This window comes from Schistocerca nitens, chromosome 9 (assembly GCF_023898315.1).
Source record: "Schistocerca nitens isolate TAMUIC-IGC-003100 chromosome 9, iqSchNite1.1, whole genome shotgun sequence".
Lineage (NCBI taxonomy): Eukaryota > Metazoa > Arthropoda > Insecta > Orthoptera > Acrididae > Schistocerca > Schistocerca nitens.
Genome location: NC_064622.1, coordinates 251,578,364 through 251,598,339, shown reverse-complemented (window position 1 = coordinate 251,598,339; position 19,976 = coordinate 251,578,364). Strand labels below are relative to the sequence as shown.

Sequence of the window (19,976 nt, the reverse complement as noted above, 5' to 3'; positions counted from 1 at the left end):
TCGAAGAAAAGTTACTGCAGTGTTGTAAATAGGGAAGGAAAGTATATTACTGGTGACTTAAGTCTCTGTTACGTGTACCTGTTGTGTTTATTAAAGACGTAGATGAATTTATGCATCAGCGTAATAAGACGCCAGATGATGAACATAAAACTACAGCAGCAGTAAGCTAATGAACGAACCCTAAAATGTATGACTCTACAGAAAATCTTTCTCATCAAATGAACACCTGAGCGGAAGCGGCGAATGAGTATTTTATCATTTTCTGCCAGGAGAACGGCGATGACCATGAAAGAATTTGGGTAACCAATTGGACATTTCGAAATGGAGGGCAAACAGCTACAGATGACCCATCAAATAACTTGTCAGTGTTACCTCCGACACAGTTTCTTTAAACAAAGATATCACTCACAGATTCAAGCAGACAGTGGCTGCTACAAGACAGTTAACGATCTAGTATGGTACACGAAAGTATCACTAAAATGAAAGGCAGTGAAAAATGAAATCTATTTCATTTTTACACATGGTCGTGAAATATGGAACAAGAGATGTAAAGATATGAACGGAATTCAGGCGACTGACATGAGGCTTGTTCGTCGTATGGTCGGAAAGACAAGGAGGGGAAGGAGGGGCAGAGTAAGAAATGATGAAATCCGAAATAGACTCAGATTGTAAGACTGGAAGATAAAATGACGTCGCAGCAGAAGAGATTTAATGACGATATAAGACATATGCCTGATAATAGGCTACCAGGTCTAATCTATGATTTTAAACTCAGAAATAAAAAACTATAATGAATACCAGATCTTCCATACAGGGATACGGTGAAACCTGACATCGAACAGAGAGTTCATATCTGGGACGCCATCGAAGGAGGAGAGAAGCTTATGGACCGTAATTGATGGAAAAGCTTCGTTTGTTGACCTGTCGAATTCGACTAAACGACGTCGGATGATGATGAATAAATTAGGCATACTATGCTACAATAATTTGATTAATATAATATACGTTAACACATGTAGAACTAGAACATTATTTCCCAAGAGCACCTGTGTATGCCTTGTCTGTGTACGTTTGCATTTGTCTCAAAAGAGCCCAATGGACAACTTGATTGGCACGTGCTGTCTTGCGGTTAGTGATCTTTTTATATAGCCGTTGCATCACTACGAGAAATGCCTTATACAACGATCATTATTAGTGAACTAGGCAACAGCGATTATACAAGCGATAAAACATTATACCAAAATACCGCCGCCAATCATACGATAGTCTGTCCTCGGCAGAAGGCTACGGTAGATCGAAAATTATGTAAAATAACAACGTACGTGTGTGTGTGTGTGAGAGAGAGAGAGAGAGAGAGGGTGAGAGAGAGGGAGGGATAGAGAGCGAGAGAGAGGGATAGAGAGAGAGAGAGAGAGAGAGAGACAGACAGACAGACAGGCAAATCACAAACGTGAGCTTCACCACCATTTTGATTCACATGTAGTAAATTCTGGAAATATTAATTATTAATTTTAAACCTTATAACCGCACTGACTAAGATCGCTTGATTTTAAGCGACTTCAAAGAAAGTAATAATAATATTTCTCGTAAATCGAAGCCGTCCATAAATATCTTGTTTTGGTGGAAACTTTAGGCCAGTAAAATCATAGGTTGCACTGTACAGTTTTTGAGACAGTACAATCATCGGGCAAAATTCATATCTGGTATTCAGCGTGATTGTTTCCGCAGCGACTCTGGCAGTACCACGTGTGTGCCCCTCACCTTCAGACCGGTCTGCCGGGAGTGGGGTCCGCCTGCAGGGCCGCCGGCAGATTATAACTTGGCGAAGTCTTCTGGTTGCGTCCACAGTGCTCCATAGCCGCAGAGATGAGCTCAAGTACGGTAAGTCGCCAGGCTACTCACTCACCTTCCCTGTGAAGCTTCAAACTTGTCACACGCGTCATATCCTTCCTCTATTTCTCTCTCTCTCTCCCTCACTTTCTTACTCTCTCCATTTATCCACACAGCCGCACACACACATACACACGAACGCACACACACACACACACACACACACACACACACACACACGGGCAGGGCTACATATCACGTTAGTCCCGCGTGAGTAAGATGTACTTGACATCAGCTCGTGACACCGAGTGAAGAATAAAGCTATATTATGCTACATATATTAATGTTTTCTTTGTTATAATTTTTCTATGGAAAATATCTTTACTCTAACGACTTCAATCGAAAAACAATGATGTTAAAATAAAGTGTTGTCTCTGGTCAGTGGTTGTTACAACAACGGCGTAGGCCATGTTAAACCTTTCTATCAAGTTATTTTCCTTCGTATATCCACTTTTGCCATCAGTTTTGTACAATAAATCGTTATCGTGAGCAGGATATTCTTCTACAACAGACCCCCCCCCCCACCTCCCCCACTCTCACTGCAGTCTCGACGTCGCGAAGAAATATTTTTGCCCGTAGGCCGTTACGTTTGATGGAATTCCTTTATAAAGATCCGTGTCATCAACAGGTTCCATATCCCTAAGCGGTCAAATCCACTGAAATTTACAATAATTGCAAGGAAAGCACTTCAGCTATGACATCAAAACGATTTGAAATTTATTGATTTAAAATCGTTAAACTCTGAATTTGTGTAGTTTCTATGTTTGAAAGGCAACGAAACTACAGATTAATAGAACACGTCATTGAAGAAACAGTATCATCTAACTGAGAATTATACCAAGAAGATGTACATGGATGATAAATTAGGCATTACTAGTCTACAAAAATTTACTTAAAATAAGATGTTAATACATTCAATTGTAACGCACTCATATTTCTCCAAGTCGTTGCCTTTTGGTCCTACGTTCTTCCTTTAACTCGTCATCTAAGAGCAAATACGACGTTCAATGAGGTGATTAAAATACTGGTGAATTTAGCAGATCCTGGGAAAAGCCTGGAAATTATGATCACTGTTGCTTTTGATACTCGATTACTGCTGCGGGGATACAACGAAAATGCTGTGTTATGTCCTCCTGTTGCTCTTGTTTAGGTCTGTAACGAAGTGCTTTTGCGTTGCTGACCAATCTGCTGTGAGAAGTGTGCGGCGAAACTGCTGTCCAAAGGAAGAAATGAAATCGCTTGACACCGATTTAACTTTACGAACTAGCAATGTGGGCAGCTAATTTGTATCTCTTAAACGTATAAGCTGCGTCACATTTGACAATGTACAGAGTTGACTGTAGACGGGCAGATTTTATTGCCCGGTGCTGATCTGCTGGGGATTATGTCAAGACTGGTAACTGTGGATCAGAGTGTCAGCAACGTCAGTCAATTAACAAAGGTAACGGAATAAGCAAACAATACCTGACTGAGCTGCTATTGACAAACGTTGTAAACCATATGAAACGTCCCCTTTGAAAAATTATACATGACTGTCCTTCAACTGACACACAATATATTTTTAGCGCAACGCAATCTGACTTTCAGAAATCCCTACAAAAGAATGGCCCTGACTAACATTAACCTATACCTTTCACAAATCACTTACCTCACAAAAATCTTCGTTTCTCGAACTACTGCAATACAGCGAGCGCCACTACTGCCAGCTAAATAAAAGATTCAAACTACGGAAGGCACTAACTACTGATAGGCATAGTTAGCAAATGAAAGATTTTGATAGAGAAGAAACAATGTATTTACCTTAATAGTCATAATATGTATAGCAGTTCATGCCATCCAGTCTTAAAAATTTCAAAACTCCGCCATTTCTCTCGCCACATCCACCACTGCTGGCGGCTCACCTCCAACTGCGCAACGCTACGCGCTGTTAACAGCCAACTGCCCAGCGCTACAATGGCAGACAACAATGCAAACTAGCCACAGACTGCGCACAGCACAGCCAGTCATTTTTCATACAGAGCGCTACGTGGCGTTACCAATAAGAAAACCTAAACAGCCTACTTACATAGCCCCCATGCTCCCCAAAAAAAATTTTACTTATTTGTTTTAGGCACTGGCCAATACAGATTTGACAAAATTTTTCATAATTACAGTAAGAAAGATATCAAATGCACACACTTATTAATACAATGTTGGTCTAAAGCTAAAATTTTCTCACAGTCCATAAAGACAGTCCTGATCATTCATCACAGTACAACTGCCGTTTCTTTTCTCAAAGTCTGCGCAGTAAAAGACAATGCACAAGGAAGTAGTGGATTTCCATGCAGTCTTGAAGAAGTAGTGTTGTCCTTCCAACAGAAAGACTATGATGACTCTTGACATGCAGACAGGTAATGGGTCACAACAGAGCAAACCCACAGCATAATCATTCGAAGTTTTGAAGAATATTGGTAGGTAGGTCATCACAGAGTAGACCCACTGTAGTCCTGGTAGAGATTACGGTATTGGTGAGCCACCAGAGTTGCAGACCCACTGCAGTCCTTGTAGAAATAATGGTACTGGTGAGTCAGCAAAGGTGTAGACCCACTATAGTCCTTGTAGAGATGGCTAGCAGCCATCTGTTGTGACTGTGCAGGTGCACAATAACCACTGAAGAGTCTTGCGGATAATATAGCAAGTCCATAACCACCACTTGTGCACTCACAATGTTTTTGGAATTGTCCTTAGAACCAGCAATGCTGTTATCCAGTCCCTTGCTGAATTATTAACACACGTGCAAACACTAACAGTCCCTACTTCTCACATATTGTTCATATACCATAACCAACAGAAACGTGTGCAGTGAAATGGAACTTACAAGTTAATAATATGATGAACTGGTATCAATTATAATTTTATAACATAAGAATACAATAACAACGGTACAAAATACATCACTAAAAACATGATAATACAGATAACATTTGCGGTAATAGGGGCTTGCTTTACAAAAGAATAGAAATAAACATACACATCAGTGTTACAGGAATTATGACATAAGTAAATACATGAAAGATCAGAATAACTTTTGAAACATCAACTTCACACATGAGCAACAAAAGAGAACAGATGAATAATGTATAAACATCTTTACAAAGTAAAGAACATAGTATTAGAGAAATTCTACAACATAGCTCTCATCAGCTAAACACATTAAGACAGGAAAAACACAAATTCACATAGTGTAATAACACAAAAATACAGGACAGGTTTTGTTTTCAGTGTGACATTTGGTACTGCAGTCCACCCCAAAACTTCATTCCATCTATCTTTCCTCTTATTTCAACATTTGTTTCCACCAAAAAAATTCTATCCAAGCTCTCTTTCTGTATTCTGTTCACATCCTCTTTCAAAAATAGTTTTTCTCCACTGTACACCACTTTTTTGGCCAAACCATTTTCTTATAGCTTCTCAATGCATTTCTTCCAATTCATCGTAACTCATTCTCTTATTTAGTCTACCCCCTCTTAAGCTAACTTAAATCTACTGAGCTCAGATGCTAAACTAAGGGACGAGGCAATGCAGCAGCACAAAACAATTTACACAAACATCAATGACAAAAAATTCAAATTGGCAAAGCAATTGCAATATTGGAACTAATATAAGGCACTGTGCAGCAAACAAGAAAAATAAATCCGTGGTAAAACTGGCTTAACAGTGTAATACAAAGTCAAATTCAGTAACATTATGCCTGGCAAACAGCAGCAGCAAATGTAATAACTTATATCTAAACGTGACATAGCTCAAGCAGGAAAAATATTACACTAAAGATGGCCATGTCTAATATCTATGTCACATCTTAATACTAGAGTGATGCATCACGATAAGTTACTGTAGCAGACAAGTTACCAAATCGTTTAAAAAATTATTTATGCAGTTCCTGTGAAGGTAAATGTCTATTTGTGCTCTCTTTTCTAAGAAAGTACATCATAAATGTACTCTTTCCTGGGTCTGTAGACAGAAAATAGTGATATTAGTACATCTATTAAATTTTATAATAACCAATGCTGCAGTGCAACTAGAAACTAGATATTAAACGAAATGAGCAAATATATATAGCCTATATAGAGCAATGCATGAAATGTCATTCACTAGGCAAATGGCGTCTCCAAAGGCAAAAGAATCTCTCAACTAGAAAGGCAATAAATGTAAAATGTTTCTCATCATTTCATTAGGCATTTCAGTAAATATCATAAATTAAGAGCTCCACAGTGTAATCATATGTTTTCAAGTTTGGGCGTGTCGTATCTGCGATGCTTTCTACAAAGAAATGTCAATAGCGAGGATAATGGCCACTTTTTTTCCACCTGTGCCTCTGAAAGGCACACACTAATGGCTTTCTTTTGTCAGACGACTATCTCTCAGCTGGACGACCAAAACGCATTACGTCAAGGTCACTTACCTTTCTTAACGAAATATTTACGACAGCAGTTTCTGCTACAGTGACAGTCTCATATAAAAAATTTCACAGGTCGAGAATTTTTGTTGCAAATGTGTAGAGACAAAATCCTATAAATATAACAGTGTCCAAAAAATATTCATCGGCATTGTGATACATTCACGCATTTAGACACATTTCATAACTCTTAAAGTACGATTCTTGGTTTCCAACATACTTTTTCACAAGTCAGAGTCCCTAACCACTACTCATTATTCCTTACCTTATTACACATATACATATTTGGCGACACTTCTTCAATATTTCATCATAATAAATATGTAGCATAATCAAATTCCTCATATAGCATCAGCTTATTGATCATAAACATACCGCAACAGCGTAATACATATCGTCATCATAACATCATAAAACCTCAGCCAATTCTCAAAAACGATTTAGCTTTCTGCAATAATTTCAAAACCTAAAGAAAATTCTCTGCTCATTTCAATAGTGTCATCTACCTCAAATGTACTTGAAAAATCATGACCCCATACCAAAAAATCATTCAAAGCTCTCATAGTATTGCAATGGTTCCGAAAAAATATGAACAGTTCACACAGTACAGACAAAATACAGTTTCATAAGCGTGAAGTTATCCAACTGTGTAATTGTGTAAACATGTGTCACTGATGTAGTAAAAAAAATGTTTATCTCTCAGTTAAATGATCAGATAGCTGTGTAATTTGCTTGTTAGAGGAATATGGTACCAATGTGTAAAGTTGTATAAGCAAATACCATATTAGCTTGGGCTCCTTGTGCTTGCCACACACATGGTGCACAAAGTAAGCGTGTACCCCCCTGAGGAGAATGAAAAACTACACTACAAAGGAAATTCTCTCTACAATTACGTGCTAGCAATAAACAAAAGCTACACTAATTACACAAACTACAAGAAAAAATCAGAAGATTCCAGTGAGGTATCCTCGGCTAAGGGTCATCATATCAAACGTCCCCTTTGAACAATTATTCATGACTGTCCTTCAACTGACACACAATATATTTTTAGCGCAACGCAATCTGACTTTCAGAAATCCCTACAAAAGAATGGCCCTGACTAACATTAACCTATACCTTTCACAAATCACTTACCTCACAAAAATCTTCGTTTCTCGAACTACTGCAATACAGCGAGCGCCACTACTGCCAGCTAAATAAAAGATTCAAACTACGGAAGGCACTAACTACTGATAGGCATAGTTAGCAAATGAAAGATTTTGATAGAGAAGAAACAATGTATTTACCTTAATAGTCATAATATGTATAGCAGTTCATGCCATCCAGTCTTAAAAATTTCAAAATTCCGCCATTTCTCTCGCCACATCCACCACTGCTGGCGGCTCACCTCCAACTGCGCAACGCTACGCGCTGTTAACAGCCAACTGCCCAGCGCTACAATGGCAGACAACAATGCAAACTAGCCACAGACTGCGCACAGCACAGCCAGTCATTTTTCATACAGAGCGCTACGTGGCGTTACCAATAAGAAAACCTAAACAGCCTACTTACATAGCCCCCATGCTCCCCAAAAAAATTTTACTTATTTGTTTTAGGCACTGGCCAATACAGATTTGACAAAATTTTTCATAATTACAGTAAGAAAGATATCAAATGCACACACTTATTAATACAATGTTGGTCTAAAGCTAAAATTTTCTCACAGTCCATAAAGACAGTCCTGATCATTCATCACAGTACAACTGCCGTTTCTTTTCTCAAAGTCTGCGCAGTAAAAGACAATGCACAAGGAAGTAGTGGATTTCCATGCAGTCTTGAAGAAGTAGTGTTGTCCTTCCAACAGAAAGACTATGATGACTCTTGACATGCAGACAGGTAATGGGTCACAACAGAGCAAACCCACAGCATAATCATTCGAAGTTTTGAAGAATATTGGTAGGTAGGTCATCACAGAGTAGACCCACTGTAGTCCTGGTAGAGATTACGGTATTGGTGAGCCACCAGAGTTGCAGACCCACTGCAGTCCTTGTAGAAATAATGGTACTGGTGAGTCAGCAAAGGTGTAGACCCACTATAGTCCTTGTAGAGATGGCTAGCAGCCATCTGTTGTGACTGTGCAGGTGCACAATAACCACTGAAGAGTCTTGCGGATAATATAGCAAGTCCATAACCACCACTTGTGCACTCACAATGTTTTTGGAATTGTCCTTAGAACCAGCAATGCTGTTATCCAGTCCCTTGCTGAATTATTAACACACGTGCAAACACTAACAGTCCCTACTTCTCACATATTGTTCATATACCATAACCAACAGAAACGTGTGCAGTGAAATGGAACTTACAAGTTAATAATATGATGAACTGGTATCAATTATAATTTTATAACATAAGAATACAATAACAACGGTACAAAATACATCACTAAAAACATGATAATACAGATAACATTTGCGGTAATAGGGGCTTGCTTTACAAAAGAATAGAAATAAACATACACATCAGTGTTACAGGAATTATGACATAAGTAAATACATGAAAGATCAGAATAACTTTTGAAACATCAACTTCACACATGAGCAACAAAAGAGAACAGATGAATAATGTATAAACATCTTTACAAAGTAAAGAACATAGTATTAGAGAAATTCTACAACATAGCTCTCATCAGCTAAACACATTAAGACAGGAAAAACACAAATTCACATAGTGTAATAACACAAAAATACAGGACAGGTTTTGTTTTCAGTGTGACATTTGGTACTGCAGTCCACCCCAAAACTTCATTCCATCTATCTTTCCTCTTATTTCAACATTTGTTTCCACCAAAAAAATTCTATCCAAGCTCTCTTTCTGTATTCTGTTCACATCCTCTTTCAAAAATAGTTTTTCTCCACTGTACACCACTTTTTTGGCCAAACCATTTTCTTATAGCTTCTCAATGCATTTCTTCCAATTCATCGTAACTCATTCTCTTATTTAGTCTACCCCCTCTTAAGCTAACTTAAATCTACTGAGCTCAGATGCTAAACTAAGGGACGAGGCAATGCAGCAGCACAAAACAATTTACACAAACATCAATGACAAAAAATTCAAATTGGCAAAGCAATTGCAATATTGGAACTAATATAAGGCACTGTGCAGCAAACAAGAAAAATAAATCCGTGGTAAAACTGGCTTAACAGTGTAATACAAAGTCAAATTCAGTAACATTATGCCTGGCAAACAGCAGCAGCAAATGTAATAACTTATATCTAAACGTGACATAGCTCAAGCAGGAAAAATATTACACTAAAGATGGCCATGTCTAATATCTATGTCACATCTTAATACTAGAGTGATGCATCACGATAAGTTACTGTAGCAGACAAGTTACCAAATCGTTTAAAAAATTATTTATGCAGTTCCTGTGAAGGTAAATGTCTATTTGTGCTCTCTTTTCTAAGAAAGTACATCATAAATGTACTCTTTCCTGGATCTGTAGACAGAAAATAGTGATATTAGTACATCTATTAAATTTTATAATAACCAATGCTGCAGTGCAACTAGAAACTAGATATTAAACGAAATGAGCAAATATATATAGCCTATATAGAGCAATGCATGAAATGTCATTCACTAGGCAAATGGCGTCTCCAAAGGCAAAAGAATCTCTCAACTAGAAAGGCAATAAATGTAAAATGTTTCTCATCATTTCATTAGGCATTTCAGTAAATATCATAAATTAAGAGCTCCACAGTGTAATCATATGTTTTCAAGTTTGGGCGTGTCGTATCTGTGATGCTTTCTACAAAGAAATGTCAATAGCGAGGATAATGGCCACTTTTTTTCCACCTGTGCCTCTGAAAGGCACACACTAATGGCTTTCTTTTGTCAGACGACTATCTCTCAGCTGGACGACCAAAACGCATTACGTCAAGGTCACTTACCTTTCTTAACGAAATATTTACGACAGCAGTTTCTGCTACAGTGACAGTCTCATATAAAAAATTTCACAGGTCGAGAATTTTTGTTGCAAATGTGTAGAGACAAAATCCTATAAATATAACAGTGTCCAAAAAATATTCATCGGCATTGTGATACATTCACGCATTTAGACACATTTCATAACTCTTAAAGTACGATTCTTGGTTTCCAACATACTTTTTCACAAGTCAGAGTCCCTAACCACTACTCATTATTCCTTACCTTATTACACATATACATATTTGGCGACACTTCTTCAATATTTCATCATAATAAATATGTAGCATAATCAAATTCCTCATATAGCATCAGCTTATTGATCATAAACATACCGCAACAGCGTAATACATATCGTCATCATAACATCATAAAACCTCAGCCAATTCTCAAAAACGATTTAGCTTTCTGCAATAATTTCAAAACCTAAAGAAAATTCTCTGCTCATTTCAATAGTGTCATCTACCTCAAATGTACTTGAAAAATCATGACCCCATACCAAAAAATCATTCAAAGCTCTCATAGTATTGCAATGGTTCCGAAAAAATATGAACAGTTCACACAGTACAGACAAAATACAGTTTCATAAGCGTGAAGTTATCCAACTGTGTAATTGTGTAAACATGTGTCACTGATGTAGTAAAAAAAAGTTTATCTCTCAGTTAAATGATCAGATAGCTGTGTAATTTGCTTGTTAGAGGAATATGGTACCAATGTGTAAAGTTGTATAAGCAAATACCATATTAGCTTGGGCTCCTTGTGCTTGCCACACACATGGTGCACAAAGTAAGCGTGTACCCCCCTGAGGAGAATGAAAAACTACACTACAAAGGAAATTCTCTCTACAATTACGTGCTAGCAATAAACAAAAGCTACACTAATTACACAAACTACAAGAAAAAATCAGAAGATTCCAGTGAGGTATCCTCGGCTAAGGGTCATCATATCAAACGTCCCCTTTGAACAATTATTCATGACTGTCCTTAAACTGACACACAATATATTTTTAGCGCAACGCAATCTAACTTTCAGAAATCCCTACAAAAGAATGGCCCTGACTAACATTAACCTATACCTTTCACAAATCACTTACCTCACAAAAATCTTCGTTACTCGAACTACTGCAATACAGCGAGCGCCACTACTGCCAGCTAAATAAAAGATTCAAACTACGGAAGGCACTAACTACTGATAGGCATAGTTAGCAAATGAAAGATTTTGATAGAGAACAAACAATGTATTTACCTTAATAGTCATAATGTATATAGCAGTTCATGCCATCCAGTCTAACAAATTTCAAAACTCCGCCATTTCTCTCGCCACATCCACCACTGCTGGCGGCTCACTTCCAACTGCGCAACGCTACGCGCTGTTAACAGCCAACTGCCCAACGCTACAATGGCAGACAACAATGCAAACTAGCCACAGACTGCACACAGCACAGCCAGTCATTTTTCATACAGAGCGCTACGTGCCGTTACCAATAAGAAAACCTAAACAGCCTACTTACAACCATAAGAATGGCCACAAGCTACTTCACAACAGCGAAGGAAAGATATTATAGGCTGGTATGACGTTCTTTCACTGAGATAACGTTAGTCGAAGTGAACAGTCCAGACTTACTGCTATGAACTGTGAAGCTTAGTGACGGATGTGCCATACTTTTTCCGTGAGTAATCTCCTCACAGTCATTATAAATGGCAAAGTTTATGTAAGTTATGTGTGACTAATTTAACAAGACTTGTGTTCTCTCCAGGAGAAAACTACAGCTCTTAACACGAATATTTCATAACTCACACAACAAAACCTTCCTCGAGCTCTCCGGCTACACAGCATTGACTGGGTGGACATATATTTTGTCCAAACCTTGAAGAGATCATCTATTACCTAAATTTTATTTTTGACTGTACTCCTATCAGCTGTAATTAAAAAATCGCACTCATAATTTCGTGATCTAAGAACCTAGCAAGAACTGTATTGAACAATTCCACATTTTACAAAACAATATCTTACAAGTGGTCCGTAAGACCTGTTAATAACCGATTGTGATAAGCCTTGGGTTAATTGTCTGAATGAACAGATACCATCTTCATCTATATTGATAAGGCTCACCAGCCATTAAAAAATTTAAAAATCCTCTGTGCGGATGCGCACACATTGCCCGAACTCTTACGGGATCGGTAAAGCTGCGTGTAATGAGTGTCAGGGGAGCGGCACTACCAATATAGTGCGGGATAATAAGTTGGGAATGTGGGTCTCACGGGAGGCGTGCCAGAGATAAGTCCCTGCAGTCACACTATCCTCTGTGTCCTCGGTGGCTCAGATGGATACCGGCACGGTAGCTCAGCGTGTTCGGTCAGAGAGCTGGCTGGTTGGCCTCTGTAATAAAAAAACTGAGTGAAAGGATCAACAACGAACTTGAACGGATGTCATGTGACGTCCGCAACGACCAAACACAATGGTGAAAGAAGGAAAAAACGGAAAAAAACGAGGGCTGCTCGCCCTCCGTAATAAAAAAGCTGAGTAAAGGAATCAACGATCAACTTGAACGGATGTCTTGTGACGTCCGACCAGACTAAACGCAACGAACAATATCGGACAAAATGGAAAGAGAGGAAAAAAACGATGGATAGCGCGTCTTCAATGTAAGCAGGAGATCCCGGGCTCGAGTACCGGTCGGGGTACCATTTTCAACTTTCACTGTTGTATATCAATGCCTGTATGCAGCTAAGGGTATTCATATCATTGTATTGATTTAACTGTATATCAACGCCTGTATGCAGCTAAGGGTATTCATATCATTGTATTGATTTAACTGTAATTTCATGAATGACTTTTAGCTGTAAATTCTCTGTATTTTATGCCAGGATAAGCTGTTGCTTCAGTGTGGGTGGTACACATTCCATGTTGTCATTCTATTTGAGTGCTGTTGCAGGGATATCAAGGTCTGCTACATTTGCACTGAGTGCACCGACTTCAAACACCTATGGCCAAACGCTTCTCCAGTTGACCACTATAGACTGTTGTATAGCTGCTGGTACTGAGTCGTCTCTTCCAGCGACATTCATGTTGAACTACACTTATGGCCGAGGATATGTGAAATGCAATAGATGTGAATGCTATTCTATAGAGTGAATAAATGAGCCCCGTACTGGCAAAATTACTGAACTGCAAATACCTTCAAAGGCAAAACATAGTACAGCCCAAATAATATTTCCTCTGGTTAACTTCTTAGGGTAGCGGCATACAGTCTTAAAAGACGTCATACTGATCATTGACTCAAGAAAACGTTTATTTTTGCTATAACATTTTCGACCTTAATCGAGTGGCAGACTACACTGCGTAAGACTGTGCGTAGCTCGTGTCAGGCTTAAAAAATTTTCTGGCATGCACACATCTCATCGTCGTGTCTGAGTTTTTTCCTATGTTTTACCATCTTTAACATAAATCCCAGCAGATTATCTTTCCTAAGTTGAACAAGAACAGTAGTTCTTGTGTAAAGAAATACCAATTGGTGATATTACACAAAGCAAATGCGATTCATATTAAAGACTCTGAGGGTAAAAATATAAAACAAAGTAAAGTTAGTTAACTACTAATTTGAAACTTTAATCCATCAAAGTGTGACCTTATTCTGAACCTCTACCGCCAAAAATTTCGCTGTTGGTATTATCGAATTGGTGTCATTGTTTTGGTAAATCTGTCTAAAACAGTACTTATGTGTGTATAATTCTGGTGAACCATACATGTGTTCTAGTACATCTTTGCAATTCTGGTGCTGAAAGGAGTCTGCTCAGCACCAACATCGCAGATAAAGCCAGATAAAGTTGCCATTCTTGAACAAGAGAACGATTTCAATGGCATCAACCCCTGGCGCTGGAGGTATTTATGTATTTCACTAGAGTTTCAGAGTGTCTCTCTCTCTCTCTCTCTCTATCTATCTCTCTCTCTCTCTCTGTCTCTCTCTCTATTTAGAACAAGTAAATCTTATAAAAAAGGAGTTGTATATTTGCGTAACAGCGACTTTAAGTTGCAAAATTCCGTATTTTGTCATTATTACTTTATAGACAGTGGCCAGGCTAAAGACCAATCTTATGTAGCAAGGCTGTTATATACAGTGGAGTGGAAATACTGTATGTATTAAGAAGGACATAAAGAACTAGATACTATTTACATCCATTCTTCTGCATACCACAGAAAACAAGTAATTTTCGTTGTTTATTCATGTCATGAAGTTCCAGGATTTATAGTTACAGCTATTTTTAGATTTCTTCCTAAAAATGCTTTATTTCAATTTCGATATTAGTTGAACAATTAGTGCATATATTTAGGTTCTGCATCATTGGCTAACACATAAGTGAAAATTGAAACAAAAAATTACATATTGAGAGACCATGATTCTTTCCCAGATACGGTAATTAAACAGTTAATTAAAATTATGGTTAAAGGTAATTAATGTAATCAGTGATTCCTACACAGGACGAATCACCTAAAAATGTCACGGCAAATACAGCGCAAATGGAGAGGGCTATTGATGTGTGGTTATCACGGAATGGATTGCTAGTCTGAGGCTGATATTGTCAGATCTTAGTAATATTTTTACAGTGTATTTTTTTTTAACAACCATACACTTCTTTAAATGGAGCAGTGCCTATTGTTTTAGCAAGATAAACGTCGGGCATATTAGAATGTACGGTGTGTTTGTTGTAGGATTCGTTTACGAGATGTATTTTGAAAAGCTCCTAGACCGTCGCTTGTAGACTGCCCGTGGAAATGGAGTTCATACACTAAACAACGGCACAAGTACATACACTAGTTCTGTGCATTCTGGTTAGTAGCCTGCGTCCGATCCTACGATATGGAAACAATATATGAAGACGATATACTCATTACGTATGTAATGTTCTTTCTTGTTACAACTGTCTCACTAACACAGAAAGCAGCAGTACCTCGCGTGACCTGGTTGCATACCTGTCATAGCGGTACTACTACTCTCAGATCTCCACACAGTTTTCAGTTGTGTGTTATCATATTCTAAGTAACTGTGCCAGTCTCGCACAATTTCAAGAGTCTCTTTGTTGCTAACTGACTATCTGGTTGAACGTGAGGGATCTTTATTACTGTTAAGAAGGAGGACTGCATTCACACTTGGTTTAGAGGAATCGCAAAGGAGAGTCCATACCTAACTGTTGTTAACATTACCCAGCGTTCCTAGAAAACAGTTGCTCAGACTCGTTGGCACAAGAGAAAAACGTTTCAAATTCACTCTGGCTCTTCCTACACGAAGTAACTGTAACAAACTGAGGGAGAGACTCCATCGTTGTAATCGCGAAGCCAGTGACTCGGATTATGCCTGTGACAGATCCAAGTCCCGACAAAGTTTGTGAAGTATCCTTGCTTAATGCGATGAGAAGATATAGATTGTTGTTGCAGATATTCGGGGCCGGACCAACACATGCTGTGCTGATTACTGCTGCTGTTTCGTTCTTACTGCTTTCGGATAACATCTCTGAAATACTGTTCATCAGTGACCCTATTTGTTAGTGACTTAGGAGGCGGAAACGCATAAAAAGGAGCTGTCCACATGGCTTAAGAAAGATTTGGAATTTGAATAGCAAGTCCTGATTTTTTCAGAATAACCTACACTTTGGTCAAGCAAAGATAGCAGTCAGTGGTTTGACCCTCCTGTTAGTGCCACACCATTGTTACCATAAATAGCATTGATGCTCGAGAAACCTGCAGCCGTTTATGCAAGTTACACATACATGTGTCACAACAAAGATGAGCAACGAAAGGCTTATCTCGTTATTCAGCTCTGCAGCCAAAATACATCTCACATGCCCTCTTAGCTACAGGAGAAACATAGTGCTTTTGGATTTTCACTATATATTCCCCACATATGTAACGAAACATAAGACATGCATTTACGCACAGTGTAGGCATTTTATGCTGAAGTTTCTGACAGAATATACTCGTATATCACAAACTTCTCAATAGCATATGCTCAAAAGTGCAGTATTTACATGCCAAAGATGCAGAATCCACACAGATGAAATTGAAGATTAGCATTCATAAAATTTTTTGAAACGATTTCTAAATGCATGATCTACGTAATAGGCCAAGCTCTTCTTTGTCTTTAGTTGAACATTTTATGCAAGAAATCCATAATTATCAGGTCAATAAACTTTGAAAATTGATTGTAAGCGAGAGGGAAAGAATGCTCCAAACTTTCTGTAAAATACTGAAAAGCTATGTTTAAGACATGGCTTAGGACGGAACAGGCGCTTATGTGACATGTTTACAAATGCCAGTTTGATAGAAAGTGGCCACAGGGGTGGCGCGGTGGAGAAGTTTTAGACGTATGAGTCGCCAAGCATATAATGGCGGCTTTGATACTGGGTGGTATGGAAAGCTTACTCGACGTTGCATAAAGCAAGGGGAGGAGTGGGAAGACAACAATGGGATTAGACACTGTGAGGTGCTGCTACGCACATTATCAACATGTGTGCTGATTACCAATTTTATTAATTACTTCTTAAAACTATGGACTGAAACGGAGAGGGTAATCAAAACATAATAGAAGAACATAATATTTTCCTGCAATGCAGTGCCTATCGTGTATATGTCAGCCTTGACACGACCACAAATTAATTTGCTAGAGGACTAACTTTGCTAGAGGCCGAGAAGGAGAAGGAAACAACGTAACCGCTACTCACCGAGATAAAGCTGAAATGAAAAACGTATCCAAGACACAGAAGGTAAGGGAGAGAGCAGGTCATAAAGAGTCGTAGCAGTTTTGGCGACAGCAACTGCTATCACGTTTAACTTTGTTAGCATCGTTAAATCTAATGTCACCTAATTCCTCTATCAGTAAGATCGACGCAATCGAGATTGAGAAACGTAGAGGTATATGTTGTTTCTCTCAGAATCTATACACCAGAATACCGTCTGTACCTGACCCTGAAAGAAAAACTCACTCCAAGAAGGTTTACACTTCCACGCCATTTCCCAGGCATACAGACGGTTTTTATTTCACAGAGTCAGTATAGTGAGAATAAGGAGGTACCAAGCCCTACGCCCCACACGCCTGTTTAAAAAGGGTCTACATATTTACTGTTAATTAGAAAAATTCAAGAACTCGAATGAGGCGAAACAGAAGAAAATGCCATGACCAGCTTGGATACAATATGGGTGCCGTGCGCCTTTTGTTAGTCAAAAGTTCCAAAAGATAAGTAGAAAGCTTTACCATATAGCTTTATCTTAAAAAATAAGATCTATGAATATAGATCTATTGAGTCTCCTCACATTCCACACCTCAACCTTCAACTAAGAATGAAAAGCTGATACGAGAAATAAACTTAAAAATAACAATAAAAATTTACGTTTGTAAATATTGCTGTTCTGACTGTTTATCACATTACGTATTCCTAATGACAATGTAGTGAAACACTCAGTGCACTCACTGCTCCCACAAAATAAAGCTATGTGCCAGTCTCTCCTCTATAATTGTAAGTGTACTGTGTATGTATTCTAGTTGAACACTTCAATCTTCTTGTAAAAACACAAATGAAAATTCTAGTTCGACACTGTCCATTTAAAGCTACAACATCCTGATCTGAGAGTTTAAGGATACTTGTTCAATTTTAGGTCAACACTGCATGGTGTGGCAGGTGATGGCGGCATAACGCACGATGATGGTGTGGGCCAAACGCATGGTGACGGTGTGAACCAGACGCACACACCATCTGTGACAGACTGTGCGCCTGGTGCCGGATGCTGCAACGGGAGTGAGGCACTGTGTGGCACGAGGGTAGACAACACGACCCAGGTGGACAACACGACCCGGGTAGACAACACAACCTGGGCAGACAACGCGACGCACGAGGACAACACGACCCTCAGGTAAAGCGGGTGGGCTGCGCCAATGAAGAAATTGAAAATGGACGTCATGTCTGTAGGTGGCAGCGAGACAGCGTTATCCAGGTGAAGACGGCTCATCACTGGTCACTGTCGCCCATACTGCAGAAGACGAGTAGCACATAGTGACATCCAGCTGCCTCTGGCTAGTGGACCACGACAGTCATACTGGGCAGGCTCACACGCTGTGTGCACGTGCATGACGCATGCAGTATGGCCTAGCTCAGAGCACTCGTGTTGAGACAGTGATCCTGCTAGCGGTAGACATTGACTGGTGTGCTGGACATTAATCATGGCACTTTGCGTCCGAGGAGAAAGGCAAATTTCAGCCACAGCTCATGTGGCTCTTAACTGGCCACATGTTGTTGAACATGAACCAAAATTTGCAACCACCCTATGAACTGAAAATTAGATTAGCTACCACTTCTGACAAAAATATGTGTAGGATGACGGGTAGCATTTGTGATCATTACAAGGGAGGCGGTGAAATAAGTAAGTTACTGAAACAAAATTTATTGTATAAACTCAAGGGCGAAATAAGAAAGGTCTCACCCTGGTCAGCAAGTAAAAGTTGACTGCCAGTGTAAGAGGTTGGCTGACGATATTGATAAAAAGGGAAAATGGGTGAGGTAATGGTTAATGTTTGTGGAGCTGTTGGCCTGTCTTGATAGGTGGAAACGGATGTTTATGTCACGAAGCCATCCGCTCTGTATGAAGGCTACAACAGGAGATTGTATCTGCTCTGTCAAAATTCTGGACACCAACAGCACTCTAAGACCCTCCAGCGACCAGACATGTTATGTGTCTCCCACGTTCCAATCTGGTTAAAGTGGTGGCATGGACACACAAGTATCTTCAGCAGAGATTCCAGAAAAGTAAGTGGCATGATGCTGAATTCAACAGCTTATACTGGACTGAACTTCATCTGTCCACATAGGTATGCTGTGGTGGCACATTGGCGCTGGCAAACTAATACTGGGGGAGTACTTGAAACACTCAATGGAAAACTAAGTTTGAAATAAAATGTTTGAAGAAATCCTAAATATCTCTAGACTGGCCAGCCACTTTGTACATTAGGACCGCCATTATATATGATTCTTTCCCCGCTGCACCAAAGATTCTGATGTGCTGTAAGGAAAAATAGTATATATGTGATATAGCTTTATAATGTTAATTGCTAATAATGGAGCATGTTCATATTTCAAAGTACAGAAACAACATGACATGGAAAAATTTATTCATTCATGAATTTCATTTTTAAACCATCACATTACTGTGTTAAATCTTTCGTCATCAAAGGCCAAAGATAACTAATGTCTTACATGCACTGTAATTTACAGTAATTTACTGTCCATAAGTTCCGTTTTTTATTTCTAGACATAGTTTACTCCAGAAATATCATGTGCGATGCACGTATAAACATTAAGCAGTAGTTGTCTAGCTTGTTTTAACCCCTCACAATACATGAAGATTTGTTATTATTGCTTTCTCGAGGTCTTCATAATTTTTATGTTATCAGGTATTTTTATTCATTTTGCTGTCGATTATTCATGATCTCACGTGTGAGAAAGGTAATATTTCTTTTATCTCATTTCATGGATAGTGCACTGTGACAACTTTAGAGAATTTTTAGGGTAACGGGGCTGTTGATGCAATATGTTTTTACTTATGTTAGTGAGACAGGGTTGTAGCCTCTCCCCGATGTTATTCAATCTGTATATTGAGCAAGCAGGAAAGTGTAAGGGATCCATGATCCCAGGAACATAGATGCTAG

At 38.8% G+C, this 19,976-nt stretch overlaps 1 protein-coding gene across 1 annotated transcript in view; it reads left to right on the top strand.

The window, feature by feature from the left end:
* The first annotated feature begins 1,761 nt into the window (after positions 1–1,761).
* The window catches only part of LOC126203192 (uncharacterized), a 42,165-nt gene continuing 23,950 nt past the window's right edge, over positions 1,762–19,976 (top strand). The window contains exons 1-3 of the mRNA XM_049937435.1: positions 1,762–1,881; positions 14,043–14,167; positions 17,933–18,187. Of these exons, the coding sequence (XP_049793392.1) occupies positions 1,867–1,881; positions 14,043–14,167; positions 17,933–18,187 (395 nt within the window). The 5' untranslated portion in view covers positions 1,762–1,866. The remainder of the gene's footprint in view (positions 1,882–14,042; positions 14,168–17,932; positions 18,188–19,976) is intronic.